Below are 21705 nucleotides of genomic sequence, written 5' to 3' on the forward strand. Positions count from 1 at the left end.
TAGTGGTCGAACGGAATTCGGGTGGGAGCCGTGGCGTCATCACAATGTCATGTCATGTCATGGCATGTCATGACACGTCTGTCATGTGAATGTGCCACAATTTAAATGCCTGAATGAAAAACAAACATGAGACTGGCAGAGCAGTAAACGAAGAATGCTTGCAGCGCGATTTCCAGTTGGTTTGGGGCTCTTTCCGTAAATCATGTAAGAGAACTTATCAATGTCTAACTCTCAGTACTGCCTCGATATTTCAGCAAAAAGAGTCCCTCCCCAGAAAGAAATAAAGGGTGGTAGTATTGTCCCTTTCCATGGTGGAACGAAGGGAGGTATACTTAGATGAATTGCATAGAAAAGTGAAGCAAGGTCACAAACTCTGATACTTCATCGACATGTGCAGTAGCGCCACCTTGTAGACCAAATGATTTCTGCATGGCACCTACTCTCAAAGCAGACGTTGGTGCGGGAGATTTAGCACCGGGTTCGGACGAAAACGGGGTATATGATAAAAAAGTCACAATCTTCTTCACCAACCTCTGCTTGGAGAGTACACGGCACCCAGGAGTAGGAACGTGTGGATGTCTTTGGGTACTTCATATAGAAATGCTGGTGAGACGTTTGTGAAATTTTGGATACCGAAACCGTTTCAGATTAATTGTAATTGCTGATTCTTTTGATCTGTTTTTAGAACTAATATAAGCTCTAGAAAATGTTCATACTCGTCAGATTTCCTAATCACTAAGTCATTGGAATTTAAGCATAATAAATCACAACTACTAAAAGACCACTTAAAGAAAATAATCTCATTCATGCTTGCATTTTGTAAAACTATATGGAGTATACACATAACAAGACGAAAGCCGCCCATCACTTTTTGAAATTTATTGCTTCTTTTCAACTTTTCAGAAGGCGGAAGAAATGACGTCAGCATAATCGCCGGGGAGGTCAGCGCTCGAGCTTAGATATCAGGGATCGCTCTGGTCCCGGTCCGCCGGCGGCAAGGCTTGGCGCTTGGCTGAAAAAATACATCGACATATTCAGCATGGAAGTTTATCATGAGTTGGTAAATTACATTGTGAAAAATAAAGTGTTCATCTACTCCAATAACTGAATTTTTAAACGGAATGTCATGCCAAATTACTCGACCGAATCAGCTGCCTGTCCCAAGCGCTGTGGACACGCGCTTTTTACGCAGGTGTGACGTCAGTACTGGGTCAAAGTTGATCAGAAGTCGGTATCGCCCCCCGCCCCGGTTGAGGCATTGCCATCGTTATCGGTGTTAACTCTAATCAGAAGTTTTGTCTTCATCGTTGGGCTGATATGACTAGCCTGGAGTCCAGCCTTATTAGCTTCCGTCCGTTAAATATTGGCGAGGAGCGGAGCTTGGGTAACGGATAATAAGGCTGGACTCCAGGCTAGTCATATCAGCCCTACGATGAAGACAAAACTTCTGATTTGAATCAGGGCCAACTACGGACACACGCCAACACAAACAAACAAACAGACAGACCGAAGACAAAACGTTTTCACGGAGGTTACAACAAAGTAGGTAAATGTACTTACATAGGAGGAGGGGCAGGTCCTGTAGGGGGGTCTTACAGACCGGACAGCACTGGCCGGGCACACGTTCCGTCTCCGCACAGTTGAACAGGGGCGCACATGCGATGGCCTGGCATAGCGTCATCCCGTTATCACACGTGCAAGTCTCACACCCGTACTCGTCAGTCGGCACCCACTCCCCCTCCTGTATGGTCACTCCGTTCACTTCACAGGTGGTGAAACTGGTACAGACTGGACAACACTGGCCCGGGACTCGCTCGGTCTCCGCACAGTTGGCCGGTAAGGCGCAGGCGATGGCCTGGCAGATCGGCTGTCCATTCACACACGTGCACGTCTCGCAGCCGTACTCGTCGGTAGGCTTGGACTCCCCTTCTTGAATGGTGACTCCGTTGACCTCACAGGTGGCGTAACGGATACAGACCGGGCAGCACTGGCCGGGGATCTGTTGCGTCTCGGCACAGTTGGCCGGTAAGGCGCAGCCGATGGCCTGGCAGAAGGACTGACCGTTGTTGCATCCGCACGTGGTGCAGCCGTTCTGGTCAATCGGTTTCCACTCGCCTTCTGCAATGGTCACTCCATCGACTTCACAGGTCGTGGGACGGACGGGCGAGGTGCGTTTGGCTGGGTTAAACAATCAATCATTTAAGGTCAACCAATGAATTAAGGTCAATCAATCAATCAATCAATCGATCGATCGATCACTCAATCAATCAAATGATCGAAAGAACGAACAGTTAAAAAAGACAAGTTAACATTTCACAAAATATCATTTCTGACTTTTTTAGTGGCGCGTGCTAAAACAAAAATCTGCATGTTGTCCCTGTGGTGTTATAAAAGCAGCTTGAGGTCTCTGTATTTGTAATTGACTGAGGTAAATGAATAACTAACTCTCGCTGTCATACTAGTGTTATAGAATCTCAAAATTCAGAGCCACGACTATGAATGATGACAAAGAGCAGTTGAATACCAAGAGTGAGTGCATTAAACAGCGCGTTACTTACTCTTCTCCTCGATGGCTGGAGTCAGTTCAGGGGCACGCATGTAGAACATACAGATGGGACAGCACTGCCCGGGTATTTGGAAATGTGAGAGACAGTTGAACATAGGAGCGCAGCTACCAGAGTAGTCCACACAGGAGGGCTCTCCGTTCACGCAGGCGCACTGGATACAGCCGTACACGTCCATAGGGTAGAGCTGTCCCTGTGGTAGGGTCACTCCGTTGATTGTACAGGTATCTTGGGTATCCCGCTTTGCTAGAGAAAGACAAGAAAGTACATGGCTTACACTAGACACGAGGATACCATAATGCATTGTAATTAACAAGACCATGTTGTAACCAAGTTGTATTCTAATATTTAACCACTAGCAAAGGACTACAACGTCAAAAGATTAAGAATTACTATAACTACAGTTCAGACACTGCAAACCTCTCCCAATTTAGAAAAGTGATTTGTCATTTATTTACCACAGCTTCCCCAAACTAAAATTTCAAACTAATTTAATTTTGACTAACATGTTAAGAATTTCGATTAAGTGTAACGTCGCGTCGCGTTCTCCAGCTAACAATCCGAGATGAAATACACTAACAGAGTAATAGAGGAAACTGACTCCAACCCTGAAGCGTTGACAAAAAATGTCAGTAACAGATTATGATCTATGTGATGGTTGCTTGTTATTTGCAGCTATAAACCAGTTTTATTTTGACTGGCATGTTCAGAAATTCGGTTAAGAGTATATAACGTCAAATTCTCCAAACAGCTAGCAATTCGAGATGATGCCTACAGTACTAACAGAGTAGCAGAGGAAAATGGCTCCAGCCCTGAGGTGTTGACAAAAAATGTCAGTAACAAGTTTAACTTACATGCAACCGGCAAGTCGATCATTACTGGCGAGGCCTCCTGTACACACACAGGGCAGCATCGGTCGTCATGGTACTCCCACTGTGCGCATGCGCCGTGCCAGAAACAGTCCACATGCGCACAGACCGGTTGTCCGTTGGAGCACGTACAGTGCTTGCAGGGCGTGACGTCAGCAGTCTCCCCCTCCTGGATAATGACTCCGTCCACTTCACATCCGGTACTGGTGCATACTGGACAGCACTGGCCGGGGATCTGTTCGGTCTGCAGACAGTTGGCCGGTAGGGCGCAGCCGATGGCCATACAGAAGGACTGACCGTTGTTGCATCCGCACGTGGTGCAGCCGTTCAGGTCAATCGGTTTAAACTCGCCTTCTGCAATGGTCACTCCCTGGACCTCACAGGTTCTCGGAAGGGATGAAGAGCGTTTGGCTGAAGTTAAAACAAAGGAAATTCAGTCAGAAAAGGCCACTAGTTAAGGATAGTATGATAAAACCGAACCAATACTATAGAGCAAGCTCCGCCCCTGAGGCGTCGCAAAAAAAACTATTTTCAAGTGCATATATGTGAATGCACGATGCGTTGAAAAGCACCAACGTTTTGAGCCTTCTGATATCTGAATTTTGTAAACTGATAGGTAAAATGTGCTACTACGTATACGCTAATTGCTATCAAATTCAAGCAGATGTTGGGATGTGTTGACAGACTCCCCCAGTATGTCATCATTCCGGGGTTATCAACTTAACGATGAAATCTTTATTCAGTACCACAGAAAGACGCTAGGGGACAATATTCCAACATGTCATTCATTTTGCCAACACATACCCACGAAAATATACGAAGAGCTTTCTGTTGCAGTACCAAGGTTGTCCACCAGGAGACCAAAATCGACCTTCGCGTCAGGCCAAAAACTATGCCTCCCATTTTTATAGAGGTAATAATGATATACTTACAGACCATAGGTATGTTGATAATGTGGTGATCGTGGTATGCTGTACAGACGGGACAGCACTGCCCGGGAACGCGCTCCCACTCAGCACAGTTGATGTCCATGGCGCATGCCATGGACCAGCACAGCGGCTGTCCGCCGGTACAGCCACATTCGGTACAGCCGTAGTCGTCAGTCACTACAAACTCTCCCTCCTCAATAGTCACTCCGTCAACTACACAGCTGCGGGCTGGGGTCTCCCGCTTAGCTTGGGGTGCACAAAGAAATAGTGTTGTATCAAATTTGGTTCAACTAACGCTAGGTAAGGAACAACTGAATAGCCCCCAGTGCCCCCCCCCCCACCGAAAATGACATTGTTTTAAACCAACAAACAACTCTAATTGACTTGATATGTCAATCTCTTCCAGCAATGATTTAGGCTCCTTCGTAAAAACCCTAACAAGATCTGCCAGACGTCTAGCCAGGGAAGACTAATGCCAATGTGTGACCATACAAACCATGATAATTCCTTTATAACTCTTTAGGTTATTCTACGCTCATAAAGATATTAGGTCCTACATGCAACTGGCAAGTCCACCATGACCGGGCCCGCTTCCTGTACACACACGGGACAGCACTGGTCAGCAGGGTAGGCCCACTGGGTACAGCTGGGCGACCAGAAGCAGTCCACGACAGCACAGATCGGCTGTCCGTTGAAACAGCCGCAGTGCTGGCACGGGGTGACGTCAACGAATTCTCCTTCCTGGATCGTGACACCCGAAACCTGCAGAGCAAAATAAAAGTGTCAGATGTTCAGAAAGTTGTCAAGCTCCTGTTCTTTCCAGCTGCCTCTGGAGCCTGGTAGAGGCAGGCTATCAAGATCGTCAGCGGAGAGCAACATGCACTTTGCAATACACACAACAATCGCAAGAGTAAAAGTAGCAACAACGTGTTCATGTTCAACTGTTGCTTGTTGCATATACCAGGCTCGAGAGGTGACTGGAAAGAGTATACGTTGGTTAAATAGACAGATACGGTAACATACAAGAGGAGCTGATAATATGCCTGAGGTGGCAAACCGTACTTCCCGGCCAGCTAACTCCTCTGGCATGTTATCTGTCCACTTGGCCAATCCATACTCTTTCCAGTCGCGTGTGGAGCCTGGTTGAGGCACAACCAATATCATCTGAGGATCATGAGGAGAGCAACATATACTTTGCAATACACACAAAAATCGCAAGAGGTCGCAGACGCACGTTTTTTATTTCCCCGAGAAATGTTGGCATTGTTCCAGTGCAACTAAAAGCGAGTCTCTACCAGACTAACCGCGTCGGCTATAGAGAGAACATTTGCCGGGGGACTTTGGCCATGGAGGATAACATTCCCATCCGTAGTCTCTACCAGACTAACCGCATCGGCTATAGAGAGAACATTTGCCGGGGGACTTTGGCCATGGAGGATAACATTCCCATCCGCAGTTCCAGGGTTGCAATATTGGACCCTATCTCCATAGCCGACCTCCTTCATACAGTTGACTCTATTTGGCCAATTTCTACTATTTTCCCAGCGACCCGCGGAGGCTGGTAGAGTCTAAATAAATGCACATGGGAGGTGATAAGCAGGTTTCCGAAGGACACTGAGTGCCGGGATGGCTTCAGTGACCCGAGGGTCGTGGAAAAGTAATCTGGAGGCATCGTGCCTCCGGTAAATGTCACAAGGTGATAACGATAACGGAGACCTTATAGCAGGACTGGGATGAGTTGCATATAAATCATATCTTAACCCGCACCTGATAGATATCTTTTCATACAGGTTGAACTTAGGGGATTGAAAGTTATTTGTCAGGATTTGCAGGTATGTAAACACCCCGTAAGAAGATAGATATGGAATCACGTCAATAGGTGTATACCGGGGTGTTATCGTTGTGAATTTACGCTGCATATGCATTCTCTCTCTCTGAGTCGTTCGTAAAAAAGTCGTACATGTATCAGTTGTCTTTCATAATTTAGACTTTAAAAGCTTATGTTTATATCAATATACATCTGTCTGTATACCATTGAATACCTCTGTGGTAACGTTAATTGTAAACCACTACTGACACGTCCAATGCACCTTATAAGTTGTTTTTCACAGCTTTAGATTCATCCATAAGAAGATTGGAAAGACAACATAAAGGAATGGGCCGGAATGAGCCTGGCGGAAGCTATGAGAGCAGCTGAGGACAGGGCTAGGTGGGGAGGATAGTGAACCGCTCAGTAATGGTGCCCCCCCCCCCCCCAACGACCCAATATGAGGTCAAGGGATAGATGAGGTGAGGTGAGATTCATCCAGTCGAAAACGTGCACGTTTCCAAGAACCTTGACGTCAGCGTTGACGTCAAGGCAATCATGTTGTGAATGGTAAAAGTATGTTTCACCCCTTCTTTGGTTTTCAATTAGACCGCACTGCCCACTCCCCCTTAATTGACTCCAAGGCCAACTTTTGCTTTGGATCCAGACCTGATTGTTTATACCTATCATATAGCACTGAAAGTTATCTTATTCCTTCTTGGTGAAAAGATGGGATAGCGGGGTCTTAACCCCGTTTTTTCACTAAAGAGAAGGTTTTTAAATTCTGGTAAGAAATGTTAAAACGTTTCTGACTATCGCTATCCCACGTCCACGCTTTTCTAATACAATATATCTTTTTAACTAAAGAAAATGATAAATAGCCAATGCATTGGATCCGGCAGACAACAACTTCCACCTCCAGCGGACAGTAAGACTGACTAAAAGAAAGATCTTCACGATTCCTTTCGTCAGGCGTCGATACCCTATGTGAGTTAATAGACAAGCCAATGCTGGAAACATTTTTCACGTGTAAATGCCCTTTGTGTATAATGGGTGGGTAACCCAATTTTCAAAAAAAAAAATTTAAAAAAGTACTATAACTTCTTCCATTGGCTGATAGGTTGAATTAAGTTACAAATTATCTCGTGCATGATTTTTTTGGCACCTAAGCCCTTTCCTAGACTTTACCAGTCTCCCCCGGTCGCTGGGAAAATAGCAGAAATTGGCCAAATAGAGTCAAATGTTTGAAGGGAGCCGGCTACGAAGATAGGGTCAAATTTGACCCTATCTTCGTAGCCGGCTCCCTTCAAACATTTGACTCTATTTGGCCAATTTCTACTATTTTCCCAGCGACCGGGGGAGACTGGTAGAGTCTAGCCCTTTCCCCTCCGCATCTGAACAACCTCTAGCCCACAGATAAAAAACAAACAAACAAAAAAAACTCCATATCGTTCTTACCTCACAAGAAGCTCCAGTAACGGGAAGAGCCTGTCGCTTGGCTGTCAAGTGGTAAAAAGACAAAGTTGTCAACGGTCGCGAGCGATTCATTCTTGTTAAGTACAGCAACCGTTGTCTTGTGATAGTGATTATGGAAAACATGTAACACCAAGAACACTCAGAAAGAAAACAAAATTCTAACATGATTCCAGGAAATAAACGGCCTGACCTGCTTGTTCTTTTCTTTTCAGAGTATTTAGGCCATGTTGCTATTTCACTTTGACAGTCATCATTTGATTTTCATTTTATTAGAATTGTAACAGTACAATACACGTGGAACACAGGCAGCTATTGCTGGCGTCGTGACCCACACATAATATATCCGTTTGTACACCTGGGTGGGGTGAGGATAGTTGTGTGAAGTGCCTTTCAAAGGGCACAAAATCGGTGGCGTTAGGGGATTCGCACCCGGGACCGCTGGGTTCTGGGCCGAAAACCCTGTGGTTACGCCACACGACAAATTCGAGTGATGATTTTAACTCACAAGTGACTGGTAGCGGTAAATCTGGTGAAATCTCGAAGTCCTGCTGGACACAGACGGGACAGCACTGGTCAGACGGGTACTCCCACTGGGCACAGTTGGACTGTAGCCACCCCCAGGGACAGTCCACGTGCGTACAGATGGACTGACCGTTGAAACAGGTGCAGGGCTTACAGGGGGTCACGTGGACAAACTCTCCGTCTGGGATGGTCACGCCGTCAACCTGGGAGTGAGAGAATGAAGGAATGAATGGATGGATGGCCATATTGATAGATAGATGGAGGGAGTAATGGGTGGATGATAGAATTAATGAATAAATGAATGGGCCGGACGTAGTACAATTTATCTAAATCTGCATCTCAAATTTTATTTCTATGTGGGTTCGTTTGCAATTTAGCTATAGCGCTTAAAATGTTGCTTTTTTTGGAGGGGGGATCACAAATGACCATGACCAGAAAATGGTCTCTTGTTGTGTCCCTTCTCTTCTCTCCCCGTAAAATTGTAGAAATGGAACAAAGAAACCACTTTTAAAATGATATGACAGTCTACATGAAGAATATAGTTTTGAGCCTAAATGTCTGTGAAAGCAGATTGCGTTGAAAGCTTGTGTTAAGAACACAAAACTGAAGTGTTGTTAACTGTTCGCATTGCCGTATTTGTTCATTGTGTTCTGTTAGCACTATCTTATTTACTTGATTCTTTTTCAGGTTCTTTTTCCAACGTACCTCACAAGATGTTCCCTCGAAGGGGATGGCCTGCCGTTTAGCTGTAAGTAGAAATATATAGTGTATAAAGTTACATGTATTTTGTATATGTGCAATATAATAGTCGACCATTCTCTACCGTCACACATCATTGGTTGCATGTTCTTGTTGTTATATATTCACCAGGTTGTATTATTTCAGCCAGTAGGTACCCATGTGAGTAATGAGGCTATTGTTATGATGATGTTCTACTGTATTTTGCAGCTCAGGTTGTTGTTATGGTGTTATTTTCTATTCACTGAAAGTCATGATAACAATTGTAACTTTTCCTAACTTTTTATTGCTTTCCTTGAATGGTATTTATGATGAAAATATGTCATCTGTTGATATATGATATGCATAAATATTTCAAGTATGTTCAAATATAAGTACCCATGCCCCTTTAATAAAATACTTGAAAAGTGTGGATATACAACAGTTCGGTTTATCTGTGACAAGTTAACACATATGGGAGCATATCGGCTATAAGCTGTAGCTTTTTATTCGTTGAAAACACACAAGATGTTGATTGTAATTTTTTCTGAATTTGTCGTACTTTTTTCGGAAGGTCATTCACGATGAAACTATGTCATTTGTGCATAATATGCATAGCCGTTTCTCATTTGTTGAAACTTATGATCCTATCAAACGTCGACCTTTGGGTTTGTTTGTGCTAAGATAACAGCCGTGTGAACGTACCGGCTGTGCCGCTTTCCTCACACGTCCCCCTCTGGAAGTACGGGAGGAACAAACATGGCGGCTCGGATAACTGCTGCGTCACAGTTCCGTCCGGCAGCGTGACGTCACCAACCTGTGGGTTACACTCCTCCAACACGCACGTCAGACCACCGGCGCAACTTCAAATTCAGAAAGGAACAATATGATTATACTGATCTAATCTATGCAAATGCATGATCAGTGAGAAGCATCTATGACACGTCACTCAAAAAGGTTTGGCTAGGTTTTCTCACGCGGCGGACATGAATGAAAACGAGGTCATTGGATCTAAATCGCTGCATTTCTTCTGTGCCACTCGTTGTAATACTGATAATTGAACACCATATTTCAAAACTTAGTGTGATTTGGGAGGAAAACTAAATGGGAGCGGATTCTGTAAATTATTTTTGTTTCTTTGCCACATTGGCCTCGTTTTCATTTTATCACGTCCGCCGCGTGAGAAAGGTCGTGGAACTCTAGTTTCTTAGTGATTTGGATAAACTTCAGTCCTCATGTAGTCAATAGATAGCTACATGAACCGTGGGTGTTGATGAAGGTTAGACCTACACCTTACATAAACACATCTCTTCAATTTGATAGACTAATAAGGACACGCAACACCGAGAAGGCTATTTTTGCTCGAAAAACACGGGTGTATGTCCCATGCCGTGAGCTCCATTCATGCAATATTTTAATATTTGTCCCATGCTGTCAGATCTCCATTCATACAATATTTTCAGTCATGCTGACGGAGATTAAAAATCTACAAAGTGATATGAAGTTAATTGACTGCCTGCAAGAAACTTGTTGTACATTGTAAATAAAAAATTAAAAAATAATGGTAATATACGTTGTCAAGTATCGTCAGAGCTCCATTCATACAATATTTCCCAAAATCCTGAATGATTATTCCGGAAATTAGAGATATATATGGTAATGTGAAGTAAATTGTATGCCAGCATGAAACACGTCCGGTACATCTCATGTAAATGTCAATTATTGCAAGGCCAGATAAGCGTAAAAAGCAACAACAGCGAAGCCAAAGAAGCCTGCCTGGCTAAACTTTACGGGATGGAGTAATTTTTAACTTTGCTTAGTGCAAGGCCAATGGTAACCTCTGGTACAGCAACAGCTACTTTCCACGGACTGCCAAACTATGCATTCCTCTCGACGACAACTGTTTACCTCTCGCAGCTGTCGTCGAGGCGGCGGCACGAGATTTTGTGTGTGTGTGTGGGGGGGGGGGGGGGCGAGATATTTGAGATGAAATGTATACAGCCTGCAAGCCTTCAACACAAATGTTTGCCGCTATCTCTTAAGCATTATCATTTCCATCATCCATCAACTTAGTTCAATGCCTAGAAGTGGTCAACTATGTCCGGAGTATCATGCCAAACTATGAAACTCTCTCGACGACAACTGCTCACCTCCCGTATACAGCCTGAAAGCCTTCAACAGTAATGTTTGCCGCTATCTCCTAAGCATAATAATCACCATCTTCCATCAACTAAGTTCAATCCCTAGAAGTGGTAAACTATGGCCTTGTATGGAACAAACCCGTTAAAGCACCGCGAGGTTGTCACAAACCCTTCTTTTTACGACATTCCACCGACCTGGGCAGTCCCGTACCGCACTGTTCTCCCAGTAGACCGGCGCAGACGTCACAGCACCCGCACTCTTCCTTGGTGAGCTCGCAGCCCTCCGGGGCCGGCGGACACCGGTAACCTGGCTCCGCGTAACACGGGCAGTACGGCCGGTACGCACCGACCACACTTACAAACACGTATACTAGTAGTATGTTCAACTTTACACGTGTCATGATGAAAGAATTACCCACGAGTACTAGTAGAAAAGTTTTGTGAGTAATGATTAGAAATGACAAACAACCTAGACTAGAGCGATCTGACCTATCCGAGACTGTGTGAACAAACCACCTGGTAAATTTTGAAAAATGAGTTATTTGTGTTGGTTCTTTTAAGGTTCCGGAGAAGTTATATATGTAAATGGACGGATGCTTGTATCACCCTATGACTATTTAGTATAGATAAAAAAATAAGATAAAGAGGTATCTCGTCAAGAAAGTAGAGTGTCCTTACATTTGTAATTTCTCACATATAGCCAAGTCTTTCATGTACACATTTTAACTTAGTGTTTATCTACCATCTCCCCCATGCTTTTCATACATGAAATTTTATACCTCTCTCGTTGTGTATAAGTAATCACACTGAACTGCGAACGTACATTCAGATGTTTTATTTCTTTCAAAGTAGTTGCCACGGATCCTCTCTGTCGGCAATATTACCTTTGTTGTCTTCTCATTATTCTAAGCTGAAACACAAAAAAAATAAATTTATTTCGATGATCCTTTGAGTTCTGTGGGTACAGGAGATTAGACCTAATTGCCATTAAAAGTTTACACTGCCGTTTGTTTTTCATTAGCAGTGGTCACTCCAGTGGAAACCCAATCACGAATACAAGTTCTCATCATTAATCATGATATGGGTACTCGACAGAATAATTCTTCTGTGAAGCAAAGCCGTTGCTATAGCGACGTGTTATAGTCCGGAAAAACACGTCAACGGTCGTCTTTTGATATTCCCGTATATGAGATGAATGCGAATATACTTGTGGCAGGAAGCTGGGTGAAGGTGGACATATGTGTGAAAGATCAAGGAAATGGCAGAGGGTAATCACCCGAGCAAACAATAATCATAGCATTTTGAGTCAATGAAGCTGACTATTTCGCCCTTTCTTTGATCTGTCCCTTTCATACAACTTGCCGACGACTACCATCACAGCTGCTACCTTTACGATCAAAAGTTCGGTACTCTGTACGAAATTCGATTACAGAACCAACAGGAAATTGGTTCTAGAAGACCGTATCCAAGCTTCCTCTGACAGTTGGATACGGTCTTCAAGCAACCATTAAGATCTGTTTGGAGATCACCTTTTATATTGACACCATATTATGATGTCGGTCGAAATTGATAAAAAGAGAATCCCTACCTACTGAACCTAGGACCTCAATCGGAAACACAACATAACTTTCCCTCGGCCTTAGAGTATCTCGAAATAGATTGGATGGTAAGCTAAACTTGAACGAGAAATTTATTGGGTTGTGGTATGAAATGATATCAGGCGTAGGCCTTGAAACGTCAACGTCAAACATATCGTGTTACACAAACCTTTCCCTGAAAATTGTTGATGAAAATATGTTTCTACTTAACTATTACGTATTTACGAAGCTGTTATTATCTGAAGTCACATACAGAAATAGTTATGGGAATGGGTAAAGAGAAATATCAATATCTAAAACTCAACTGTATTATCAGAATGCTAAAGATAATACGACGTTTGTTTTACTTGAAACACAATAAATACATGTAAGCCGGAACAGTCGTGTGGATACAGTGCAAGTCTCTATATAAAGTCCTTGAGCGTTACGTACTACGTGCAGGTTCGCATGTCCCGGATGGAGGTGGTCCACCAATGAAAATGCTGCAGAAGTCCCCAGTGCATGGTGGGATAACACACGTCAAGCCGCTCCCACAACTGTAGAATTGAAATGTTTGATAACTTCAAGTTAGTATTACATACATACATGTGTAATGCTGCGGTCATATTTGCACCGGTGCCCATAGGGGGTGTAGCCTCGCCGGGCTCTGGCGTCACAAAGTTGTCCCGGTGGACTGTCGGATTCGGTGTTTTTACGGTTAGCTTACGGCGTTTATTTGTCGCCGGGTCCCAAATTGACTTTAACTTTAAGAACAGGTTGGCCGTGACCAACAATAGCCCGGTAGCCGCGCGGGGTTTCTCGCGGTGCCACATAGGGGTCACGCCCGAAAGTGCAAAAGCAGCCCGTAAACTACCCGGTGGGGCCCCCTTTTCCAATTGTGACTGTAGCATAAGATTCTGCATCATAAGATCCATAAATGTAGAGAGCTATCACCGATGATCACTAAGGAGATATACATCGATGAATTAGGAGGAGGCGAAGCGTTGAAAATAAAATACCGAGAATGAGCTTGATCCTTACACCTGCTTGGAGATTATGCTACTTATGGCCTTTGGACGTGCTATGTTTTGGTGCCAGAATAGTGGAAAGATTTTGGCCTCTATCGGCTATGTCTGTGGTGGTATTTGTAGTCTGGACATCTAACAGAAGTCAGGCCAGTAGGTTCACGGGATAGTCCTGTGACATTTTGAAAAAAAACACAATTTGATCCGATTCTAATTAGTTCGTCAGATTGATGTCTGTGATTGAGTTGGTCCAGGTCCAGTAATAAAATATCAAGAGTGGTATTCTGGCAAGTTAATACCGGTGTTTGTGTGTGTGTATCTGTGTGTGTGTATCTCTGTGTGTGTATCTGTGTGTGTGTACATATGTGTGTGTGTGTGTGTGTATGTGTTAATTACTTAATGACTCCACGACTCAGAGTCTCCTCTGTTTCTTTCTCATTCAATTGCTTACCACTCATATTCAGTTTCTACAGTTTTAAAGACTAAATCGAATGTATAAATACCTCATTTCTTGTAAAATGGCATGCAAAGCAATTCATGTCTAGACGACTTTCTCTCATTGCTGTAGTCGACTATCAAGAGTAGAATGCAAAGAAGGAAACAGAATGTATAAATATTCCGCACCTTAAACAGTTTAAACCCATAGGTGTTAACAGACTTAAAAAACAGTAAAGCATCGTGTTTAAGGAGAGCTACACCTCGAGCACGTTAAGGAACCCACCACACTACACCGTGCGAAAAGAGCAACAGTCCATGTGCCTAGTCTTGTCTTAATGATCTTACGCACAGTGCTCCTGCTGTGCAGAATTGTTGTGTTACGCCTCAAGGTGGTTTATCGGGTATGTGGAACAATATAGACAATTGTCTATGTATAATTTTGATCCAGCTGAAGTTTTGTGGTGAAGTTATAGTCTTAATGTTCCGTCCGTTCGTTCCTTCGGATCCTTGTAGCGCCTAGTCGCAGATAGGGCAGCAAGTTTTCTTCCTGTGTCAGTAGCAGTTTATATTTCTACACGGTGTTGCCAGCCATCCCCCTTGCTCAAGGCACCTTCATCGAACACCGGGCCCTTATTTTACGTCCCTCCTGAAAGACGAGTGAAGCCCCAACCGAGATGTCCTGTCCCAGGATTTGAGCACGTTACTAACTAATTGTAACTAGGAACTCAACTGCGAGACTGCTACGTGTACCAGTTGAGCTACAGGGACATAGTCTTTACATACCCGGCACTAAACAGACCGCATGTCTGCCCCTCCTGAAGCGCGCACACCGGGCAGCAGCCGCAGTAGTCGTCGGTCAGCTCGCAGTCGGTGGGCGCGGGGGAACACTCGAAGTCCGCCTGGTACATACACGGGCAGTACGGAGGTGACAGCCGCGGCGCTGGGTTGGAATGTTATAGTAGTTATGAACAGAACAGAATTATGTGATGAACAAAAAGAATCTTTGTACTCAACCAAGTGTTTATTCAATCGACGATGTAGACTTGCGCTGATTCCCTTTTTTCTATTTTCACTGCAGTTATAGGTGTCGCTGCTTACAGACGCCTGTAGTTGCAGTGCAAATTGACCCGGTCAGAATTGCCCTGTAGAAGGTACCAGATGGTCACCGAAACGTCGGTTGAATAAAACAATTGGTTGTGTACAAAGTGTCTTTTTTTATTCAGTGACTCACCGACCCGATGAAACTATTCACGGAAGAATCATATGATGTCTCTCTAGTGTTTCTGACGCATTTCGAGTTTCGAAAAGATATTTCTCAAAATCTTACAATATCGGCCATATGTTAATGTACGTATATTGGTAGAGGGAACGGGCAAATGATACATTATCTGTCCTTTGGGTAGTAGCCTCTATCTGAAAATTCCACCAGTCATTGTGAAGAAGAATTAAGGAACAGACTTCTCCAGGCACGCATTACTTATGTTGCGCCACTGACTACTTAAACAAAAACGTGGGAGTCGCTGAACTTTTCTATTAACTAAGAATTTAACTGCTTTGCTGTCGTTTTTGAATAAAACCATTTCTGCACAGAGAGTATTTTATACATTGTGAGATATAACATATAATCACGTTCCACTGGTGTTCTTCTCAAGCACATGTTTCATCATTCACATGACAAGTCCAATGAGAGCATGTTATATAATGCTCCTCTAGAGTTCAATTTAACAACGCATCCATCTTAATTTCTAATGAAGATGTACAATGCATTTCACCTAGCCGCCCTGCTAGTGTCAACGTTCAGACTATACATTTATCTCTAAATCATACAAATTTCTTTTGCGTGATTGTTCGAGCTTTTTGTCGACAGGTAATTATCGTCAAGGGATATAGTGAGACGCCAGGAAGGCACCAGACATAAAAAGGATCACCAACCTTTTATGGAAGAGGCGTCTGCAAAAGTGACGCCCACGACGAAAAACAAGAAAACGAACTTCATGTTTGGATGGTTTTCAACGACTGAACTGGCCAGCTGCAGGTTATTATAGTCGTGAGAAAGTCCAGATGTGTTATTTGTACATTTACTTTGTGATAAGATCGTCTGTACTAATGATATGGTATGACTGCACACATCCGCACGTACATGTATGTAAAGCCCCCCTCTCACTGGACCCGCGGCACGCTGGCGGCGTCACTGCGTCCTAAACTGGATTTGTGTTACCCTTGACTTTATAATGGGAATATCATTCAAAACGAACAATGATGACCAAAAAGACAACAAAACACACAAAGCTTAAAAAGATTATTTTTTTGTCGATGAGATTCGTTGAGTGCTTTGTCAATTCGATCAGCCGCAGCGACCGGATTAGTTCTGTTCGTGCCTTGCCATGTTGATACAAGTCAAACTTGGAATGATTCCAGCTTTAAAACTAATCCATTGCAAACGTATTGTCATATTCTCCTGTAATGATTGATGACACAATATTCTTGCGGGTACTGTTTCTAAACAACATGCAATACTCAACATTTTCTTCGTAGTAGATTAATCGGGTCGAAACAGTTTCAGATAGTTTGTCTGCACGGCAAACGTAACTTTTACCACTCAAAATAATCACTCTTGCTGTTCTCTGATATATCTTATTTTCTTAGTTAGACGTAGTTTAGTTCAGTTTACACTAGGTTTTGACTTGATCATTAGAGAGCCACATTCATCAACTGAGCTTACACAATTCTGTTTGTCTCACTTCGAACCGCCAAAATATGTATTTTACCCATCAGGACATCTCCAGTTGGTCGCCTTAAGGGTGGACACTTGGTCTGGTGTCTTTTCTTAAACTTGTTAAATGCAGTCGTAGAATGATTGTTTTCTTCACCCTATCTATTCTAAATAACAAAGGAATGAGACTTTTTCCCCATCTCTGACGCTTGCTAATCTTGGTAGTCAATCCCTTAACCCAAAGGTTTCAACATGTCCAGGAATTAAGGGTCATAAACCTCTACAGAGCTTGTCCGAAAGTATATCGATCCCCTGCTGTGTGGTGGTTGTGCAAAATTTATTGCAAGATTTCAGTTAATTCCTAGACGTCTGACAGCGATGTTTCAGAAGTCTAGAAGGAGTAATTGAGAAGTCTTAAAAATGCCATCTGTCATGTTCTTCAAAGAAGTAACGAGATGGTTTGAAGTGTGCGTTTTGTGTCGGTGAAATGATTGATGTCACGAAGCATCACAGTGATTAATATCCCCCTGGAGAGGTAAGAGAACTATTGCAGAATGACAACAAGGGCAGCGAGGGCAAGTACAAAGCTAACTAACTAAAGGTAAAACAATCAAACGAGGTTTGAAAGGAGACAATGTTGTCAAACTTACTTCCATGCAGCCTGCTATGCTTTAATCAGAACTTCAGCTGAGATGACAATGGCTGTACCATTGATATCAGTTTTAGGGAAGAACCATTCAAGTATTCACTATTAGTATGTGGGCGGTATAGAATGTTTTTGTCACTCAAAGCAAGCCGAAGAAACTCAATGAAAAAGGAAATCAATAACTTAATATAGACGATACAGACCTAGGCAGAAGTAACTTGTTTGCGAGTTGACAGGCATGTATTCATGTAATTGGACCGGCTACATCGACGCAGTGAAGTGAATCTCATTTACCAGAGACGACATCTTCCTGGTCTTGCAGGATCTAGGAGAAAGATGTTGTTCAACAAGGCTGTTAGGACGGTCCGCCATGATTGTAAACTTTTAGCAAAGAAATGTTTGGCCTAGACTTAATGACAGTGGAATAATGACCAATTTGAAATTCAGTCATGAGTGTATTGTGGTTCGTTCTGTTTGTTTGTTTGCAGCTACAACTCATGACCCCTTTGCTGCATTCGTGTGTAGTTTGGCATGTCGTATGCTTAATAACGTAGTCTCACGAAATGGAAGTTTGTTCAACCTTTCTGTACATCTGGGAAAGGAGCTAAACCGCACTTTCTGGTCACTGTTACTAGGTCCCCATGTTGGTGATAAATTTCTGTAATCAGATATCAGTCGGACCTCATATGCTGCAGCTCTATATCTTCCCGTAGGGAGTTGTTCATTAATGAAGTGATGGCATCGTGTGGTGTAATAGGTACTAGAGTGTTTGGTCTAGAATCCAGACATACCCCGATGTTGTGCCCTTGGGAAAGGTGTATTACACGAATTTCCCCACTTGACACAGGAGAAAATTAGTTCATAGCTGCAACTAGGGACGTCCCTTGGATAGGAGGTTCAATGGAGGTCCAGTGTTTGAGGAGTCACACCCTGAGTACATCGAAGAACCCACCACACTTATCGAAAGGAACACCACAATTGTAAGACCGCACCTAGGCATTTACTGTCGTATTAAGGTAACCCGAGTTATCACCGAGGGGCAGCCGCTTAAGACCCTTGCGATTTAGCCCCACCAATTGTAAGCTCTTCGCAATTTAGCCCCTGACGGAGAAAGTAGTAGGCCTACCTAATGAATAATGTGAATGGTCTGTACAACCAAACTAAACAGGATGATTTTCATCTTTCTTTCAAAGTACGGCTGTCCTTATTCCATCAACGCAACATAATCAATCAAGTCAAAATTCCGATTGATCTTTAATAGAAAAGATGCTGATTTCGCCTCTAGCTAAGCTGCTGATGGAGCTGTGGCTTAGCATGGATGAGCTGTAAACGAGCAACATAACGGCACAAAGGTCAAACAATGTACTGTAAGAGATGAATTCGAAGATGCCGCATGACTCATAAAGACATCACCTGTCTTTCGGTGAGCCGCAAAATTTCAACTCATGCAATGTAAAGGTAATAGGATGAGCTGGATTTTCCTTTATGTATGCTAGCTATGGATGTAATCATGTGTGTAATCTATTTATATATATATTTATATATATATACGATTATTGTAGTCTCCCTGTCTTTTGTTGTAATGATATATCAAAAGGACAACAGGAAGAATAGCTGTTGTAAATAGCTACTTGTGGGTTCAAATAAAGTCAAGTCAAGTAAGGTAAAGGTAATAGGAACATTCTTGGCAAAAGTCTTTTGAAATTGTCGAATCCTAGGCCTACACCTTTCAAAGTTTTGTACGAATTCAAATTTGATTGATATCCACACATTTCTTTGCGGCCAAGTAATAAACACTTTTGATTGGTAATTTGTTTAACCTGTTCCAATTTTCCACCTTAAAGTGTAAAATCTCACAGTGAAGTATGGTAGCTTTCATGATGAGGTTTGAATGCCCATCACTCGTAATCAATGAAAAGTCGCTTGATGTAGAAGGAACATTAAAGAAAGCCTCTTGGAGTCTAGTGTTATCTTGTGCCTGATTTTACCTAAATTGAGGTTCAGGAATATTAGTCATTTTAGGGGTCAGACGGGGAAAATTTTCGCGGTGGTTTTAAGTTCGAGGTGAAGAATTCGCCGCGAAAACCACGCACAGGGGTGATAATAACCATATGTACACACGTATGGGTTTCAAACCAAGTGTTTCTCACAAGTTTCAAGATGTTGATGTGCATGGTTGTATACCGTTTGAACGACTGCTGCCACCCACCTATGCTGTAGATATGTATTTAAACTCTTCCTCACCTCTCATCAATAGAAACTTGTTGTCGCTGTCTACAAGTTTCGAGATGTTGTGTGATGATGATGCGCAGCTGGTTGCTCGAGCTATCACTGCTAAGTGCTTATCGCAAGTTTCAAGGTGTTGGGGTTTGGTGCTTAACTCTGATTGCTTGACAGATTTCTGACACCTGTAATGTAGATAAGGCACTGGTTTGTTGTATACAAATTTCCCGCCTTGTCTTAATTACAGTGGAAGAATGAGCAATTTGAAGTTCTTCTCCTCGCGTGTGTCCTTACACTACTACTTAGGGTAATTGACACGGCCACTCAGATGAATGATACAGTCACAGTCTAAGGAAGAAGAAATGCAAAGCATATCTGTGTACGTGTAGTTTGGATTTTTTAAAATGACGGTTAGATGAGATGATGTAACGTGCGTCTAGGATGTAAATAAGAAAGCAATCTGTCGGGTACCGAAATATGTTTTATTGAAAAACGGGTCAACAGATCTTAGCAAGAATGGATTCTAAATTACTCCCTTGAGTGTTGAAATGGAAGGAAACCATCTAAATGTAAATAAACGAAAAAATGTATTCTCCGCACCAAGGACGTGGGCACCAGCTGATGCATTCCTCCTTATACTTGTATGTATGAGACCTAGGGGTTATCTTCTTTCTCTCACCTGGAGATGACTCACTGTCTCCTATCCCTGTCCCCACAAGAGATAATTCCATGTTTGGTGGGCTGATAACATCATGTGGATCCACTCCTTCCTGTTGTTGATGAATTAACGCTGTGGCATGCATGTCTTTAGAGTTCCCCCCGAAACTTTACTGTGTGAAGTCAAGGTTGTGATTCTAACAGCCATATATCAAAAGCACCAGCCCCTTCCAAGGCCGACCATGGTTGGGAGTGGTTCAGGAAATAGGTCGGCTATGGTCTGGTGTTTGCCTGCGCCAGTTGAATGTTTTGAAATGTTCAAAACATTCGGTTGTGGACGGGGTGTCTGGAATTGGTTGGCTGGTGGTTGGCTGGTGGCTGGCTGGTGGCTGGCTGGTGGTTGGCTGGTGGTTGGCTGGTGGCTGGCTGGTGGCTGGCTGGTGGCTGGCTGGTGGCTGGCTGGTGGCTGGCTGGTGGCTGGCTGGTGGCTGGCTGATGGTTGGCTGGTGGTTGGCTGATGGTTGGGAGTAAGTCAGTTGTGGTCAGGGTGTGTTTGGGAGTCACAATTGACTCTTAATCTAAGCTGGTCAGACTGCTCCCGATCTACCACCAGCATTGGTTGGCTGGTGGTCGGAAGCCATGTTGGACATGTGTAACCAGAGCTTGATTTATTCGTCTTGCAGCAGTAACACCACGGATGTTCCGGTACCTTGCAATGGTCCACCGGTCAATATGCGCATCTTATCTACAAACGCAGAAACAAGTGAGTCACCTGTTGCCTGATGTGTATTGGCTTTTGAACCGTTATGACCTACACATGCCAAATAATACACATACATTGTCGACCTCACAAGAACTTGCAAGGTAATTGAATTGACAGGTCAAATGAAATGAAAAGTTCACGCGATGATAATTTTAAAGGTAGCCCAGTTATTAGTTCCGCTTCATCGACAAATGTGCTTGAAACATGCATTCGGTGGTAAGTAGGTCAACTTATCAATTCTATTATACGTTCCCATGGCCGTGAATACGATCATCAGCACGTACTGGGAACCATGTTAGGTCAGATTAACTCGATATCGTCGAAATAAAAAGTGTAACGACACATTGGTGGCCTGAGTGAACCTGGTGAGTTATGAATGAATCAGAGTTATTTTCATGATAAGCTTTGAAGCAATCTATTCACACTTGTTCTTTCAAATGACTGGCCAGGAACACAAACGATCCCAATAACTTTTAGTAATTGGGACATTTTCCTTCTAGATTGATTTATTTGTAGCAATGAGAATCAACCATCTAATTACAAAAGTTACAAACATCCTATCAAACAATCATAAAGGTTCTTATATCACTATATATTCAGCCTTCTTGGTTTTCACACTTTTAAAACAGAACGGAGAC

General features: G+C 43.2%; 1 protein-coding gene across 2 annotated transcripts; it reads right to left on the reverse strand.

Annotated features, from left to right (window-relative positions):
• Positions 1–864: 864 nt before the first annotated feature.
• On the reverse strand, positions 865–16134 carry LOC136446745 (kielin/chordin-like protein). 2 transcript variants are annotated; one of them, XM_066445286.1, is made up of 12 exons: positions 15998–16134; positions 14849–15005; positions 9590–9747; positions 8873–8913; positions 8151–8370; positions 7628–7668; positions 4920–5124; positions 4366–4608; positions 3419–3844; positions 2559–2810; positions 1561–2178; positions 865–1012 (listed from the first exon to the last, which is right to left on the reverse strand). In XM_066445286.1, the coding sequence occupies exons 1-12, from the start codon at positions 16059–16061 to the stop codon at positions 963–965; spliced, it is 2475 nt and encodes an 824-aa protein (XP_066301383.1). In that variant the 5' UTR covers positions 16062–16134; the 3' UTR covers positions 865–962. The 2 variants fall into 2 exon arrangements, with proteins under 2 accessions (XP_066301383.1, XP_066301384.1); XM_066445287.1 differs by lacking the exons at positions 14849–15005; positions 15998–16134 and adding an exon at positions 11221–11541.
• Between the last annotated feature and the right edge of the window lie 5571 nt (positions 16135–21705).

The sequence above is a fragment of the Branchiostoma lanceolatum genome, chromosome 13 (assembly GCF_035083965.1).
Source record: "Branchiostoma lanceolatum isolate klBraLanc5 chromosome 13, klBraLanc5.hap2, whole genome shotgun sequence".
NCBI classification, from domain to species: Eukaryota; Metazoa; Chordata; class Leptocardii; order Amphioxiformes; family Branchiostomatidae; genus Branchiostoma; species Branchiostoma lanceolatum.

Bases quoted from the DNA above. Each gene is read 5' to 3' on its own strand.
- LOC136446745 (XM_066445286.1), bottom strand. From the start codon at position 16,061: ATGAAGTTCGTTTTCTTGTTTTTCGTCGTGGGCGTCACTTTTGCAGAC. The intron at 8,914-9,589 runs GTACGTTCACAC...TTCTACTTACAG, and splicing joins TGAGGAAAGCGGCACAGCCG to CTAAACGGCAGGCCATCCCC. The intron at 4,609-4,919 runs GTAGGACCTAAT...GTGCACCCCAAG, and splicing joins GGTGGACTTGCCAGTTGCAT to CTAAGCGGGAGACCCCAGCC.